Here is an 18,186-nt window from a genome sequence, read left to right as displayed (position 1 = left end):
ATCTGTGCTGAGGAACAGATGATCTCCTCCTTTGGGGAGTCACTTGGAGACAATCTGTTTTTAGTCTGCTCAGGGTTTAGAGTCTGCTCTCTATCTGTATAGAAGCTGTCAAGGGTTAAGTCCTTTTCAATTTTTTGCTCATTTTATCAGAGAAGATTCAAAGACAAATTAGCAAAAAGAAAAAAAGAAAAAACCCCTAAATGGAGTCTGCTTTTTTGGGGGGAGGGGCTGGGTGGTGTTACTGAGCTTCCTCTACAGACTGTGGGGGCAGCAGCGAGGCACTAGCAGGACTGTGCTGTGCCTGCGCTCTGTGCTGAGACACTATGGGGGAGGGGTGGCCAGGTCCTGAGAGACTCCAACTGTTTGGGGTTGTATTCTTCACCCCCGGTGTTTTTAGCTTCTCTGCTGGGCTACTGACTTGCTGCCAGGGCAAAGTATCCAATCCTGTAGCAAAGCTCTCCCCGCAGAGACTGCTGCGATCACACCCCACCCCACTCCGGTCTACTCAGTTGTGAGCTGCTCCCGTGCTGCTGCCTGACCTCAGCCTTTGCCGGATCTAAAACCATCCCCACCCTCGAGGAAAAACAGACCTTTCCTGGTGAATCTCAAGGATGTCTTCTCTTGGTAACTATTTGTAGGTTTTTTTTCAGTCAAGCATTAATTCAGAGGCTTGTAATGAAATGGATTCTGAGAGAAAATGCGGAGCTTACACAGCTGTGTGCCTCCTCTCCGCCATCTTTGCCAGAAGTCCTCTAGATTTGTTTTTCATTCTAAAAAGTAATTGGTTCATTACTTCATATTACTTCATATTGCTTCACCATTTTCAAAGAGAAGATCCCAATGCTTCACGGTGACATATACAGGTCAAATAATTTCCCAGTTTTTATTTAGCAACAGTATGATGGAAAGATGTCTTTAATTTGTATTTCTCATATTTGGCAAGTCACTTAACCACTCTGTGCACTAGTTTCCATTTGTATAGTGAGGATAACATCTTAAGAACAGATGTCTTCGGATTGTTGTAGGAATTAAATCTACATGGGCAGTTAGGTGGTACAGTGGAGAGAGCGCTGGCCCTGGAGTCAGGAAAAACTGAGTCCAAACCTAGCCTCAGACACTTAGAAGCTGTGTCACTTAACAAGCATTGACTCAAAAAAAGAGAATTAAATAAAATATTTATAAAACCATTTTTCAAACCTTAAAGTACTATACAGGTATGTTTTTATTAGGACTATGACAAGTATGGATGAATTGTCTTTTACACTCAAAAGAAAATTCTTGGCAACAAAACCAGAAACCATACTTGTCAAAGTACAATCACCTGTTTTCTATCACCACTAAAAATGTAATCAGTGATGTCCCTCAGGTTATAATTTGTAATTCTTGCTGTAAATTCTACTGAACTACTTTCAAAGCTTTGTAAATCCTCTTACACATGAAAAACTATGCTTTGTGAAACAATAAGAAGTTATAAAATTAGTCAAGAAGCAAAATTATCAGGTGTCTGGAAATTGCAAGTTGGCGTGCACTTAGAAAAAAGATTGTGGGGGAGAAGAGGTTCGCATGGATTTAGCAAGGAAATAAAAAAGAGATCCTCTTACTTCTAAAATAACTTTTACATTTCTAGTCAAAGTTTAGTGAAAACTAAAATGGATTTTGTAATAAAGATCTAATGACCACTCACCTGTGAAACTTATCATCACTAGCTAAGAAACTGATTTGAATTACATTGCATTCAAAACACAGATTTCTAAATACTATCAGAAAGCACAATCCTACTCCTATGTGTACCATTTACACCCTGACTCTCTCTTGAATAAATTGCTACTTTCACAAGCTACCTCTTACTTCCTTTGATCCCAACACCCACTTATCAAAACTCAGAGAAACAAGGGTAATTATTTCATCCCACCCAAAGCTTTTGCCCTAATCTTAGAATCCAGTCGTCTATGGTTTACTCAAAGAAACAAGAGCAGTTGATTCAATCAATTGATAACTTAAGGATGAGTTTATTTATTGATTCACCAGGCTTTCCTTAAATATTTTCTTCTTTTAAAAGTTTTTCATGTTTTCCTGAAATACTTACCATATTCTTCAATTATCCTGCATAATATTTGTTAAAAATCTTATATTCTAAGTTGATGTTAATTGCCAAATGTCTCTCTTCCTTTAGCAATGAGTTCAAGTTTACTGGCTAAGATAGTTTCTAAAATCTTTTGGTTTTGCTGATATGGTAAGTGATTTACATTGGATAAACTTAATTCCAAAATAGTTTAATACAATCATTGTCTATATCTATTTCTCTATTTGCCATCTGAAGTCATCAATAACTTGTTTAAATAAGTTAGGTTTAAATTATTTTCATTGCATATCATATGTCTCGTTTTTATTGTCTTTTAGTTTTACATTACTTATGATCATTGTTCTGATGAGTTCTTGATCTTGATAGACAAATATCAGATTTAAGAATTATTTCCACACTAGCAATGAGTTATTTTGAATCTGGTCAAATGTGATCCATTTCATTTTTTCATGTTATTTGATGCTAGTTATATTATGGTTCTTTGTTCAAAATATTCACAATCTAAATATGGGAATTGTGTACAAGCCTGTATCCTTTTTCATTTCTTATACTTGAATCAGATTTTCAAATGTATTTGATTAAGCAGAGTCAAAGAATAGTCATTAGTGATTCAGGATCAACTAGTAAAGAGATTTATAGAATACTGTCCCAGAAGTTTATACTTGGTCTTATGCTGTTTAATATTTCTAACATACCTGCAAATGACACAAGGCTAGGAAAAATAACTAAAACAGTATACAGAATCAAAATCCAAAAAGTTTTTGATAGGTTAATACACTGGAGTGCATCAAACATAACCACATTTGATAGTATAAATATAGTTTTACTTTGGGGGTTCAAAATACCAACTTCATAAGTACAAAATAGGGTAGGTATGGTTAGATATCAGTTTATTAAGAAATGATCTTGCAGATGTCATAGGCAGGGTAAATAGGATGATGAAGGTCTTAAACTTCAGATTTTTAAAAGATTGGTTAAAGTATTTACAGATGTTTAGTCAGGAGTAAAGAAAATTCAGTAGGGAGGGGTAGATGGCCAGTATCTTGAAGACTTGGTCACATTCGGCCACTGAAGGCAGAATAAAAAATACAGAGAAAACTTCATAACAACTAGTTTTGTCCAAAAATGAAGCATACTTATTCAAGAGGCAAAAGGTTACTGATCATTAAAATGTTTTTAAGCATAGGCTAGAATAGTTCCCATTCAGTGGAAATATTATAGGACAGCTTTTTTTTTTTTTTAATATGGGTCAGACTAAAATGGTTTCTGAAGTTCCTTTCAGTTCTGAAATTCAAATATCCTATTCTATTCATTTAAGTTATCAAGTGTCAATTATGTTTATTCAATTTGGAGAGGAGAATGAAGTTCTTTGAAGAATTCTGTGCCTCCTAATCCTCTCAACTGTTGTTGCTCCATCATCTACAATTATTTTCATGGAGGTCTTTTTGGAGGTCTTACCATGATCACTACAAAACAAAATGACCAAATAACTCATGAAATTATAATTTTTATTGTCCTTGATTACACAGCAATCAAAAATTGCCTCAATCAAAACCAACTGCTAATTACTTGGTGAACTCTTCAGAAAAACTTATGTCATTTCTTTGCTGAGATAAAATTTCCCATCTTCTCATTTCAATCATAATGAGAATATCTAGACTGATCTGATTGAATTCCTTAAAGTATTTGTTGGTCATCAAGAATTTCTCATTTAGGGTTATTCATGTGTGTTTATATTTACAGACTACCTAAACTGTGTAATCATTTGCGTCTTCTGTCCTTTTCCCCCACCATCCTGCTACCATCACCACCCAACAAATGAGAATGAAAAGAATTTTACATTCCCTTTGTTTTGTAGGCTTACATGTCCAAAAAAAAAAAAAAATCATCCCCAAGAAGCATTTCTGTGTTTACTGAGACTTGTCCTTGAAAAGCAGACATAACTTGTTGCTGGAACTGTACTAAAAGCCTTTATATCAATGCAAAGCTTATACTCTGGGTATAATCTGCTGGGCATTAAGAGTCATGATGAAGCATCAGATTAAGACTTCAAACATGTATGAAAATGATAATTCTATGGCCAGGTGTGGTCTTATCACTCATGATAACACAACAATGATTTTCAATAGATTTTTACTATCTATCAACACACACAAATATATAGCAATGTATGAATATATATATGTATATATATAATGTATATAATGTATAATATATATATATGTATATATATACACACACACACATATACATGTATTCTTGGGTCCTTTCAGCCCAGTTAAATAAGACATCCAATTATGTTCCAAGCAAGATGACCTGACCAATTAATCTTTACAAGGAAAATGAAGTTCTCTGATGAACACAGAGAAAACAAAAAGTACACAGAGTATGTCCTTCCTAGAGAAATCAGAGAAACACAATATTCAATGTTTTCTGTATTTTACTTTTAAGATTTTAAAGCCCCTTAAATAATCATAATTTATATGAGACATATTGAATGAATAAATAGAATGATTGTAGTTAACAACAATATATTTATGACTAATCAATTAAATAACTATAAGATAAAATATACTGTTAGATTTAAGGTCTTCCACATTTTCCTTCTTATCTGTCCTTCTAGATTTATTTCATATTACTCCCTTTAAATGTCCTAATACTTAAGTAATACTGAATTAACAGTTGTTTACTTGATCTCATTCAGTACATATCTTCTTTTCTTGACTACAAGCCAATTCATATACCCACAATATGCTCCTTCTATAATTCTTCCTTCTTTTCCTTCAGCCTCCATCTCAGATTTTCTTTCTTCCACAAAGTCTTCTGTGGTTTCCTATCTCTTTAGGAAACTTGTCCATATCCCTTTTTTGGGCTTGTCACTTTATGATCTGTACTGAACTTATGTATCTTTATAATCTTCCTTTTATGGAGAAAAAAGGGGAGGGAAACATTTATATATTACCTACTAGGTGGTAGACACTATAGTAAGGACTTTATTTATATTATCTCATTTGACCTATTACCCTGTACGTACCTATAAAGAAGGTAACATCCTATTTTCTTTATATCTTTAATGTCTTATCTAGGAAATGCTTAATAATGAAGTCTATTTTTTTAATGAATTCAATTGAAAAGGATACATTTATAAAATTTTAAGTTTCCTGACTGCAATAATATGCAGTTAATTCAATTTTAATTATTACTGATCTCATATCCAAATGATTAAATGAGATGAAATATGTAAAGTATGTTGTCAACCTTAAAGCACTGTGTAAATACTAATTATTATTATTCATTTGAATTTCAAAAATGTTCTCTCATAGATAATAGATTTTCAATTTTGTCCTTGAAATGTAGTTATCTTGAAAAAAGAAGAGATTCTTCTCCTATCTCAAGATGGGACTAGAGTACACTAAAGTTGGTACATATCAATATTTCTAACTATGAACTGATTATTTCATTAATATTCCAGAAGCAAAATTTTGTTTAAATAATTTTTGTTTTAGAAGTATCTCTCAAAGATATCTAGATTTAATGGAGATAATATATAGAAATGTTTTGGGGAAAGATGCTTACTTTATTAAAGTAAAACACTATACTTAGCATATTTTGTTCTTTCAAGTGATCTAAAAATCATTCTAAAGATATCTAATTCAGAATTTGTGGAAATTTTCTTGAAAAACACAAGTCTGGAAAAACTGGGATTTTTTTTTCCTTTCAAAAAATATAATGGTAAAAAGTACCTCTCAATACCTTTAAAGATACTGAAATCTGCCTGGTTACCCATGTATGGGGATAGTCCCAGGATCTTTTTTATGTCTCCAGGACAAAAGAAAAGAAATACCAACAATATAATGAATATTTCCTAAATGTAATCCTTCAGCATTATTTGGGTTGGAGGTATACACAGGGAATTCTTTCTTTAACAAATATAATCAGCATTTGGAGTACTCTCTTCCTAGGAGGTATTTGTAAAATCCATCTAACTAAGAGACAGGAAAATATAATTATCTAAATGGGATTAAACGATTAACCATGGGGATCCTTACTCATATATGGAAGGTTAAATAGAAAGCCAAATTTGTGGTGGGGCAGGAATGTTTCCCCTGTGGCATACTGGCAGGGCTCTCTGAAGCTTTTACACAGTACTTTGTGGGGAATATCTATGTTTCCATGTAATGTTAGACAGATCAAATGCACCACATGGAGCAATTCTAGATTTTCTTTGCATGGGTATTGAAATTATTTTTCTTGGAGAGAAATAGACAACCTAGTGGCTTGGCTGACAGTACCAATTTGCCACTGTGTGAGAGAACAATTTCAAGACTCCTCTGGGTACTATTCTCACAGGCACAAAAAAAAAAAAAAAAAAAAAAAAAAAAAAAAAAGACCAAGGTCACAATCTTATATTTAAAATGAATAATCATTTCCTATTCAAAAATTTTGAGTAAATAATATCTTTTTTTATTTTAATGCACAAGCAATTATTATTGGTATTTCATGAGTATGGGGAATTCCCTATGCAGATAGGAAAATTCCTCCAAGCAGATTAAGAAAGTTGCCTTGAATACTGAGATGTTAAGTGACTTATCCCTAGTTATATTAGCAGCATGTAATAGAGAAAGGCTTTTTTTTTTAATATGGAAAGATAATTTTAATTAGAAAAAAAGGAGTAACATGAACAATAGTCAGTGTGCCAAAATATTTAAACAAAAATGTAAGTATAGCATTTGTTGCTATAAGGAAAATATTAGTGGTTGATTTTTGTTTGACTTTAAAAATTAGAGGAATAAAATTTTTCTTCACACGTATTTTTAAAATAGGCCAGAGGCACATCTTGAACTCAGTTCTTTCTAGTTCCAAGCCTTGGTCTTATATATAGTATGTTTCTCCTGAATGCCTCTCTATGTTATACTAACTGTACCAAAGTCCAATGATTTTCTTTTTTTTTTTCAGTAAAGATTTCTGTATAATTAGCTTTTACTATAAATCGCATGACAGTTCTACCTAAAAGCTAAAAAGAAAAAACTTTTATTTTGTTTTGACCAAAAGCACAAAATTACATATTAAATATATACACAAGTGATAAAAATGTCATTTTCTGTTATCTTTTATTTCTAAACTTTTTCACTGATAAAATTTCTAATCCTTTACTGAATTTTTCAAACTACTCTCATTCATTTTTTGTCCTTGCCCTTTTTCTTTTTCACAATGTGCTTTTACATTGTTTAAATTAATTCTTTGTTATTGTTATCTATCAAGTCACAAATTGAAGACTGTCCAATAATTCTCTTTGACAGTGTTTAATCTATGTCTACTTTTTAAGGTTATAAATCAGATAATCCAAAATAGATATAATAACTTTCTTTCCATGATGATTACCAACATGAAACTGGGTTTTGCAGTTTTCAGTGGCTCTAAGGGGAAATAGTCAAATCAAAGATATATATATATATATATTCCCCATAATGTGTTTTATTGGTATCAAGAGATAATATTTCTAAAAAGTGCTTAGAAGAATGCCTGGTTCATAATAGACACTATGTAAATGCTTACGGCCTTCCTCCTTTTTTTTTTTTTTTTTTTTTGGATGCAGTCTGACAGCCAATCAATGAGCATTTAATAAGCATTTGCAGAATACTAAGTATTGTGCTGAATTTTGAGGATACAAAGAAAGGCATAGGCATATCACACTTTGTAGGGATTTCTTACTCTAATTTTTATTTATTTATAACTGTTAATACTTTCATTCTGATACATGGATTTAATTTGTATAGGGAACTCCCATTAATGAAAATCACTCTGCCAGTAGAGATAAGCAATTACAGAGTATATCATCTAAGAGAATTAGTTGATCAGCTTGTCAACAAGCATTAAGATTTTCCAGGTAACATGTGAAGCGATGAGAATGCAAAAACAAAAATATGGTTCTTTCTCTCAAGGAGCTCCTTTATAAAAGAGAAAATACATACTGATAAGTAAATAGAAAATATATACTAATTTGTTGGAATCCTTACTAACTGCTAACTAATTAGAGTTGATCTAATCTTACAAGAAGATGTTTTGGGCAGAACCTGAAACAAGGTACTAAGTAGAACTACCCATAATCCCTCTCTCTGGAAGGAGCATAAATAGGCCAATGGGCCAGTCGGAGAGTTCTAGAGAGTGAAGAAGCTACAAGTCGAGATTTCACCGGAATGACATGAAGACTGGAGCTGGGGAGGCTGAAGAAAGCAGAGGCAGAGGCTGAAGGACCAGACCTTTGGATTTAAAGACATTTGGAGAGAGCTCTTGGAACCAAGCAGAGAGATAGGCCTCTAAGCTAAGCGGGCTATATTGGAAACAATAAAAGATCTGAACTTTTATCACTGGCTGTGTTGGGCCTCAGAATGCAGACAGATTCAGGGAAACGGGATGAGGGGCCCAGCCCCAGGGCCCAAGGCAAAAAACACTTGGGGCATGATGGCAGCCAATGGTGCACCCAGAGAGTGCCTAGAAGTCCAGTACCCAGACATGACCAATCAGCCAGAAAGCCATATGATGGGAGAAGGGGATTACACAGTCAACCAGCCAGGAAGCAACCTGATGGCGGAAGGGAATTACAATTGGGGAGAATAGAGCTGTATGCAGCTGGAACAACTGAGATACCCCCTGGAGAGGTGAAATCTGTTCCTCTCCAGCCTATGGATCCCCTACCTCCAGGCACAGTAGGCTTGACCATTTCACCTCCTTGTATGTACAAAACAGTGTCTATCCACACACTGATGTGGGAAACTGGGGAATGTGTAGATAATATCCCAGTCACTAATACAGGTAGACAATGTGTGACTTATCACCCAGGAGACGTAGTAGCATCAGGGTTACTCATACAGAATCCTAATAAGCAGCTTCGTGATAGTCACCCAGGTTCTGACTCCAGACCACAAAAACCAGAAATATACTGGACAGCAGCAGTAACGGCTGACCGACCTATGCTCACAATCTATATAAATGGCCTACCATTGGAAGGATTGGTAGACACAGGTGCGGATCGTACAGTTATTAGAGGTGCCAGTTGGCCCAGTCACTGGCCAAAGATTAAAGCAGATACCTATATGTCTGGAGTAGGAGGATCAATAGCAGCTGAAGTTAGTGCTGCCCCTATGAGATGGACTTTTGAAGGCAAAACAGGAGTTTTTACTCCTTTTATAGTTGAAAAAATCCCCATCAATCTGTGGGGAAGAGACGTTTTACAACAATTGGGGTTAAAAATGAGTACTTCGGTTTTTTAAGCAGGGCTGCTGTTGAAGGCCTGCCAACACTTTCACCTATTCCTATCCAATGGAAAACTGATACACCAGTGTGGATAGAACAGTGGCCCTTAAGTAGCGATAAAATTCAGGCCTTATTAGATATAGTACAGGAGCAGCTTGAACAAGGGCATTTACAACCTTCTCTAAGTCCTTGGAATTCACCAGTGTTCGTTGTAAAAAAGAAATCAGGAAAATGGAGGATGCTCACTGATTTAAGAAAAGTGAACGAACAGATGGAAACTATGGGAACTCTTCAGCCTGGACTTCCATCTCCTACTCAGCTTCCTAGAGAATGGCCTCTTTGGGTTATAGACATCAAGGATTGTTTCTATTCCATTCCTCTGGATAAGGAGGATATGAAGAGATTTGCCTTTTCGGTGCCCAGTGTCAATTTAGCTGAGCCTTATAAAAGATATGAATGGACGGTTTTGCCACAGGGTATGAAGAACAGCCCCACTATGTGTCAAATGTATGTTGCTGCTGCTCTTGCTCCAATAAGAAAAGCATTTCCAAAAGTTATGCTATTACATTATATGGATGATATATTGGGTTGTGCACCTGAGGAACAAATTCTAGAAGCATGTCTACAAAAAACCATAGAAACACTAAGATACTACAAACTTTATATCGCTACAGAAAAAATTCAAAGGCATGCTCCTTTTCAATATTTAGGATATGAAATATATCCTAAGGCACTTACACTACAAAAACTGTCTTTAAGAACAGAGAGGTTGAACACCTTAAATGATTTCCAAAAATTAATAGGAGATATCCAATGGATGCGTCCAGTATTAGGTTTAACTACCAATCAATTGCAACCCCTATATGACATTTTAAGGGGAGACACTGCTTTAAATTCACCACGCCGGCTTACAAAAGAAGCTCAAGAGACCTTGAGAGAAGTTGAACTGGCTTTATCCAATGTAGTTGAGAGAGTAACTCAAAAACCCTTGGAAATATCAGTTTTTGCTACGAAAGAAGCACCCACAGCAGTCCTTCATCAAGGAGACAGTGTGATAGAGTGGGTGAACCTCCCAGCACAACCAGAACAAAGCCTTACGCCTTACCCAGTGCTTGTGGCTAGAATTCTATTAAAGGCCATTAAGCGAGCAGTACAATTATCTGGGACAAGACCTGACAAGATATATACCTTCTATACAAATGCACAAATTAATGTATGCTGTGAAACCATCCCAGAGTGGCAGATTTTATTGGCCATGGCTCCAAATTTTGCACATGGATCTCCATTAAAGATAACTAGACTACTGCATAATTGGCAATGGATTTTTGAAGAGAAGGTTTCTAAGGTTCCTCTTGAAGGACCAACCATCTTTACAAACGCAGCCAGGTGATAAAAGTTCAGATCTTTTATTATTTCCAATATAGCCCGGTTAGCTTAGAGGCCTATCTCTCTGCTTGGTTCCAAGAGCTCTCTCCGAATGTCTTTAAATCCAAAGGTCTGGTCCTTCAGCCTCTGCCTCTGCTTTCTTCAGCCTCCCCAGCTCCAGTCTTCATGTCATTCCGGTGAAATCTCGACTTGTAGCTTCTTCACTCTCTAGAACTCTCCGACTGGCCCATTGGCCTATTTATGCTCCTTCCAGAGAGAGGGATTATGGGTAGTTCTACTTAGTACCTTGTTTCAGGTTCTGCCCAAAACATCTTCTTGTAAGATTAGATCAACTCTAATTAGTTAGCAGTTAGTAAGGATTCCAACACTAATTGAATAACAACTAATAATAACTAGGGAAATAAATTACTATGGAAAGAGTTAGTTAGCTTCTTAGTGCTCCCTGTACATAGTTGTTTTTATAAGTGAGAGTTTATATGTATTTATTTTCTCTTTACATCACATATTAGTAAGCTACTGAAAAGGCAGGAAATTTTTTTTATTTCTGTCTTTGTGACTTCACTGTTTAACTCAGTGTCTGGCACAAAGTAAAAGCTTAATAAATGTTTACTAATGAAATTAATTTTAGTTTTCTAAGTATCTTTAGCTGTAACTATTGATTGAATTTAAAAATCATATTAAATAAATAAGCTCTTACCTGTATGTCAGTAAGTTGATTTAAAATACGGGTGGCAAGCTTAGGACCATTTTCCATAGTTGGAACATGAATATTCTAGGAAGGAAGAGGAAGAAAGTAACTTAAAGAAACGCATGTGTATTGTGAAAATTTCAATACTGAGAACAAAGCTTGGTAATTTAGCAAATAAGAAAAACTGCCAGACCTTATCTTCTGGAAAGTATATGTAATATAAGTGACTGTTCAGCCTTAATATTTTCTGATGCTTAAGTTTTATTGACTTTTTTTTTTCAAAAACAAATCATTGAGATAGCTGGGTAATATAATGAATACACTGTTGGACCTATAGTCAGGAAGACCTCAGTTCAAATTCTGCCTGAGCTATTTACTAGCTGTGTGATCCTTGTCAAGTCATTTAGGATATGTCTGCTTCAATTTCCTCATGTGTAACATGACAACACTCAAAGTTTTTGTGACTAAACTGACTAAACAATCTATTCCCTTCCCTCAGTGCACATTTTCTCCACTTTGTATTCATTTTTCATTTATTATATATGTATCATTTATTAATTATTCTACTAACTTAAATCAGATTTAACACTTTCAAGTTGAATTCCCAGAGATGGCTGATAATTTATGATAGAGGGTAAAAGTCTGTAACATAACTCTTTTAAAACTACAACTCCCAATCCCCCACTGGAACAATCAGCCAGTAGCACAATTAATTCTTGACAAAGACATTTATTAAATGGCATGTTAATAAAAATTACTTTTAAAAAATGTATCCCTCTTCCATCTTACTCAGAAACCCAAATACTTTCTCCCAAAAATACACATAGCACAGAAAATGGATGCAAGCTTAAGAGAACAGCAACAATTAGGCACATATGAAGGAAATACGTGCTAAGGAAATTCACAACTCTGAAACTGAAGAGCCAGGAAATTATTTTTCTGATGCTGTAATCACTGTAATTCAACTTTCTCTTGCCAGGTCTATTTCTCTCTTGAATTCTCTCTCTCTCTCTCTCTCTCTCTCTCTCTCTCTCTCTCTCTCTCTCTCTCTCTCTCTCTCTCTTTCTCTCTCTCTCTCTCTCTCTCTCTCTCTGCTGTCAGAAGATCACATTCTTTGAAGTTGTTTCCTCCCTTAAGATGACTATGTTTCATTATGATTCAAAAAATTCACTTAATATTTCTATATTTCTGCACTTGACTTTGAAGTTTTGTGCCCTACTGCATGGTCATTTTTTGGGCAAATGCTATGTGATGCTTAGAAAAAGGCATATTCCTTTCTTTCCTATTTGGCTTTCTCCAACATAATGTCATATCTAACTTTTCCAATATTCTATTTACTTCCTTAGTCTCTTTCTTATTTTTGATTGGATTTATCTACGTCTGAGAAGGGACAATTGAGGTCCCTTATTAGTATAGTTCTGTTGTCTATTTCTTCCCATAAATCACTTAACTTCTTTAAGAATTTGGAAGCTATAACATTTGGATGCTATAAACTTGGTACATATATATTCAATATCCTGGTACCTTTTAGCAAGATAAAATTTGCTTCCTTATTTATTTTAATTAAGTCTGTTTTTGCTTTTACTTTGAGATGAAAATTGATGTGCCTGCTTTTTTGTAATGACCGCGTTAGCATCCTGGATACTTTAGAATCAGCCAGAGTCAGGATCAGCAAAAGTCCTTGATCTTTATTCTTTGTGGAGGTGAAAGGAATGGTGATATGAAGTTAGAGGAATCATGACATTAATCCACCAGGAGTGATTCTGGCTTTCTCACTCCACCCCCTAAATCCTGCCTCAATTTCCCTATACGCCACACAGATCAAACCTGCACAGAGTAGTGGGGCAGGGCCATTCTTTTTCCAAGCATATGCTAATAGAATATTGTCCAATTAGTAATTAGTCTTAAGTGCCCAGACCTCACTGCTCAATTTCAGTCCATTACACTTTTTTATGTCAACTGAAAAATAATATATTCTGCTCTACCCTCTTATTTTTACTCTGTGTGTCTCTCTGCTTCAAGTTTGTTTCTTATAAATGAAAAATTATGGAATTCTGGTCTTTGATACATTCTGCCATTCACTTTTGTTTTATGGGAGAGTTCATCCCATTTACATTCACAGTAATGATTACTGTGTATTTCCCTTCATCTTATTTTTTTTTCATGTTTCTCCTCTTCTCCTTTCACCCTTTTCCTCTTCACCAGTGTTTTGCTTCTATCTACCACCTTCCTGCATCTGCCCTCTCTTCTGTCCACTTCTCCCTCCCCTTTTACATAATATTCTCCCCTCCTACTTCCCTGAAGTAATATGGATTTCCATATTCAATTAATTGTGCATATTATTCCTTCTCTGAGTCAATACAGATGAGAATAAGGTTCAAGCAATGCCTATTGTCCATTCTCATTTTCCCCTTTTGTTTAACAGGTCTTTTATACCTCCTTTTGAGAAAAATTATCTCATTCTACCTCTTTCTTTCTTTTGCATCAAATATACTCCTCCTTCTTATCCTTTAATCTTTTACATCATTCCTTCAAATCTACTTTACACCTATATTCTCTATCTATTTATATTCCTTCTAACTGTACTACTAGAGATAAAATTTTTAAGTATCATCTTCCCATGTAGGGACGTAAAGAGTTTAAAGCTTTATTGAATTCCTCATGTTTTCTTTTCCCTTTTCATTTATTTCCTCTTGAACCTTGATATTGGAGGTCAAGTTTTTGGACATCCTTGGCAAGTATACTTCCAAAATATATGAACTTAGCCACAGCATTCAAAACTTCTTCATCTGTTATAACCAATGGTTCCATATATGGAGGATGTGGTGCTGACTAATGGAATATCTGTGTTTTTTTTGGTGTTAATTGTTAGCCAAAGTTATCACAAGCAGCAGAAAATCAATTCAACTGTATTGCAACTTGGCTTCAGGGGACACATTGAATGTACAATCAACTGTAAACAAAAATTCCTACACCAGCAATCCTTTCATTTTATTTTTTGTCTTGTAACCTTTCCAAGTTGAAGAATTTACCATCAAAAATGCAATAGCTGATTTTAATGTCATGTTCATCGTCATTGAAAGTATTTGATAACATGGTTGAAAACATCATGCTATTGTGCAATAAGAAATGAAGAAGTCATATCAGTCATATCAAAAAAACCTGGAAAGTCCTGTATGAACTGATGCAAAATAAAATGAGCAGAACCAGGAAAACAATGTATACCTCATCTGCAACAATGTGTCATGATCAAGTACAAATGACTCAGCTCTTCTCAGCAACACAATAATCCAAGACAAGTACCAAGGACTTTCAAAGGAAAATGCTATCTATATTTGGATAAAGAACTGATGAACTTTGAATGCAAATTGAAGCATCTTTTTTCCACTCACATTATTCTTTTTCATGTTTTATTTTTCCTTTTGATCTGTTTTTTCTTTCATAATTGTGACTAATATGGAAACATTTTATATGATAACACATGTATAATCTATATCAAACTGCCTATCTTCTTCTAAGGAAGAAGGGAGGAGAGGAAAGGGGAGGGGAAATTTTGAAACTCAAAATCTTATTAAATGAATGTTAAAAATTGTCTTGACATGTAATTGGAAAAAAATACTCTTTTTAAAAAGCCATCCACATGGGGAAAATATCTGGAGAACATCACCATTTTTGAAGAATTTCTTGTTCCACTTAGATTTTCTATTGAACATTCTCTTTCATGCTGGCAGATGCTTTTAATTAGCATGCATCTTCCTATTTTTGAGCTTGAGTAATGTTCAGAGTGCTCAATCAAAGCTATGTCTGTTGTTATATCTTATTCACAATCTTGTATAAATTTATCATATGTATAGAAAGCAAGTATTTAATAGTTTATACTATCAATTTGAATGCTTTTTTATGGTAAATAATAGTGCAGCTAGGTGGCACAATGGATAAAACATTGGGATTTGACTCAGGAAGGCACATCATTATGGTTTTAAATCCAGCTCAGAGACTTCCTAGCTATGTGACCCTTGGCAAGTCATTTAACTGTCTGCTTCATCTGTAAAATGAGCTGGAGAAGGAAATGGCAAACCACTCTAGTATCTTTGCCAAGAAAACCTAAATGAGATCATGAGGCATCAGATAGGATTGAAAATAACTGAAGAACAAAAAATGATAGTAACAAAGTGATATCTTGCATTCACTATATCTTTCTGTCAACTCTATAATTATAAATAAGTTATCTAATGTGAAATATTTTGCAAAAGTTTCATATTTTCATCATGAATGCCCTTGATATGTAGGGTATTCTCTCAAAAGTTTGAAAAATAGAAATAATTATAGATAGAATATATATATGAGTTGATTATAGTTGGTTATCTATAGATATTATCTATAGATCATCTAAAAAGATAATAATATAAAAAATTTCCCCAAATCATTAATATCCTTTCCTATTTCAAAATTCTGGAAGACTGATACTTTCTTGCCATAAAAGCTACCTATAGCATAGAACCAAGTTATTATTTCCATCTTTGTTTTCATTGAAGTAATTTCTACTTCCTCACATAGTACAACAAAGAATTTTGTTTATGTTACTAGTTCAAATATGATGGATCCACTATATTTATGGAGAAAAAAAGTTTGTTATAAAAATTTTTACAGATCTTTTCTTATTTTTCACATATTTCTTGTCCATTTAAATTAGCCTTTAAGTCTTGGTGTGACCATTTAGCTGAATCTCTTCCTAAGCTTTATTAAACTTATTTTTTCTTATACTATCATTTTATAAGGTGATATTGTTCATGATATTCCATCAAAAGATTTTACAAATAAATTTATAATCTAATAGTGGTTTTCATAGGCTCTCAGGTCTCTGCTTGAAAATTTATGAAGTTTTTGCTCATTGAAGCAATTTCTAGGCTCTTTCTGTGATGGTGATTGATTTACCTATTTTAAATCTCTTTAGGAAATAGCAACAGTCTGTACTAACATCTATCATTATATCAATAGATAATAATGAGCTTTATTACATTGTCAGTAACGTTTTAAAATAAGAAAACCATAGTATATCAAACAAGAAGTACATAATATTCACTATATGATTACATCCTTTTATATATATGAAAGACTTAAAGTACTAAGACTGTCAAAAATGAGAAATGAAAAAATATCACCTCTAAAACTCAGAAAAAATATATTCAATAAAAAATCAAAGGATTCTGATAGTTAATTCAACTAATTCATATCTCACCTACATAACAAGTTAATTATAAATTTAACTGCTATTAACCATGAAAATTGAGATGCTATAAAGAAGGAAAAGGATAAGAAAAGTAGGCAGAAATAATATGAAAAAAAGAGGAATTTAGTAGAAGTAGAACATGTCTGAATTAAACCTTCACATTTCCTTAAGAGGACTTATAAATGCAATGAATAGTTCACATTTAATTACAAAAAAATTATTTTATATCTATTATGTACTGAGTACTAGAGATTGCTAAATTTAATAGTGGCTTAATTTCTGACCTTACAGAACCTTTGGAGTTTGGTCATGTACAGAGAAACACAAATACATAACAAAATAATACATTGGACTTCCGGTTAAGATGGCGGAGAGGAGGCTCACAGTTGCATAAGCTCCGCGCTTTCTCTCACTATCCACTTCATTACAAGCCTCTGAATCAATGCTTGACTGAAAAAAACCCACAAATAGTTACCAAGAGAAGCCATCCTTGAGATCCGCCAAGAAAGGTCTGTCTTTACTGGAGGGCTGGGGCGGTTTTAGATCGGGCGCAGGCGGCGGGCAGCAGCAGTGAGAGCACGGGAGCAGACTGGAGAGGGGGTGGAGAGTGATCGTAGCCGTTTCTGCGGGGAGAGCTTCGCTACAGGTTTGGATAATTTCCTCCGGCAGCAAGTCAACAGCCCAGCAGAGAAGCTAAAAACACCGGGGCTGAAGAATACAACTGCAAACAGCTGGAGTCTCTCAGGACCTGCCCCCCCCCTTCCCCCCCTCAGTGACTCAGCACGCTTTGGGATCTCAGAGCGCAGGCGCAGCACAGTCCTGCTAGTGCCTCACTGCTGCCACCTGCAGTCTGTAGAGGAAGCTCGATAACACACCCAGCCCCCCCCCCAAAGAAAGACTCCAGTTTTTTCTGTTTTTCTTTGGTAGTTTGTCTCTGATTAATAGACAGAATGAGCAAGAAGCTGAAGAGGACTTTAACCCTTGACAGCTTCTATACAGATAGAGAGCAGACTCTAAATCCTGAGGAGACTAAAAACAGGCAGTCCCCAGGTGATTCCCCAAAGGAGGAAATCATCTGTTCCTCAGCACAGATGAACCTCATAGAAGTGATTAAAAAGGCTCTCACAAGGGAGCTAGAAGAAAAATGGGAAAAGAGCCTGGAGAAAGTTAAAGAGAGAGTGGATAAAGAAGTAAAATCCTTGAAAAATAGGATTAGTGAACTGGAAACAGAAAACAGCTCTCTAAAAAACAAAATTGGCGAAATGGAAAAAAAATTCCACAGAACAAAAGAACTCAATTGGACAATTAGAGAAAGATTTTAAAAAGTGAGTGAAGAGAATACTTCACTGAAAATCAGAATTGAACAAGTGGAATTGAATGACTCGAGGAGACAAGAAGAATCAGTCAAGCAAATCCAAAAAAATCAAACAATGGAGAAAAATGTGAAATACCTTCTGGGGAAGACAACAGACCTGGAAAACAGATCCAGGAGAGACAATCTGAGAATCATTGGACTCCCAGAAAAACATGATGAAAAAAAGAGCC

At 34.7% G+C, this 18,186-nt stretch overlaps 1 protein-coding gene across 5 annotated transcripts in view; it reads right to left on the bottom strand.

Moving 5' to 3' along the window:
• BCAT1 (branched chain amino acid transaminase 1) overlaps window positions 1–18,186 on the bottom strand; it is a 122,306-nt gene that overhangs the window by 16,810 nt on the left and 87,310 nt on the right. For 2 of the 5 annotated variants that reach the window (XM_051961307.1, XM_051961311.1), the window contains exons 10-11: window positions 11,421–11,495; window positions 7,092–8,031 (exon numbers count right to left, since the gene is read on the bottom strand). In XM_051961307.1, coding sequence (XP_051817267.1) covers window positions 7,957–8,031; window positions 11,421–11,495 — 150 coding nt within the window. In that variant the 3' untranslated portion in view covers window positions 7,092–7,956. Of the gene's footprint in view, window positions 1–2,956; window positions 3,550–7,091; window positions 8,032–11,420; window positions 11,496–18,186 lie in introns of those variants that run through there. The other 3 variants (XM_051961309.1, XM_051961308.1, XM_051961310.1) reach the window with 2 other exon arrangements.

This window comes from Antechinus flavipes, chromosome 5 (assembly GCF_016432865.1).
Source record: "Antechinus flavipes isolate AdamAnt ecotype Samford, QLD, Australia chromosome 5, AdamAnt_v2, whole genome shotgun sequence".
NCBI lineage: Eukaryota > Metazoa > Chordata > Mammalia > Dasyuromorphia > Dasyuridae > Antechinus > Antechinus flavipes.
Note: the sequence above shows the minus strand (reverse complement) of the source record. Positions and strands in the feature narration are given on the sequence as shown.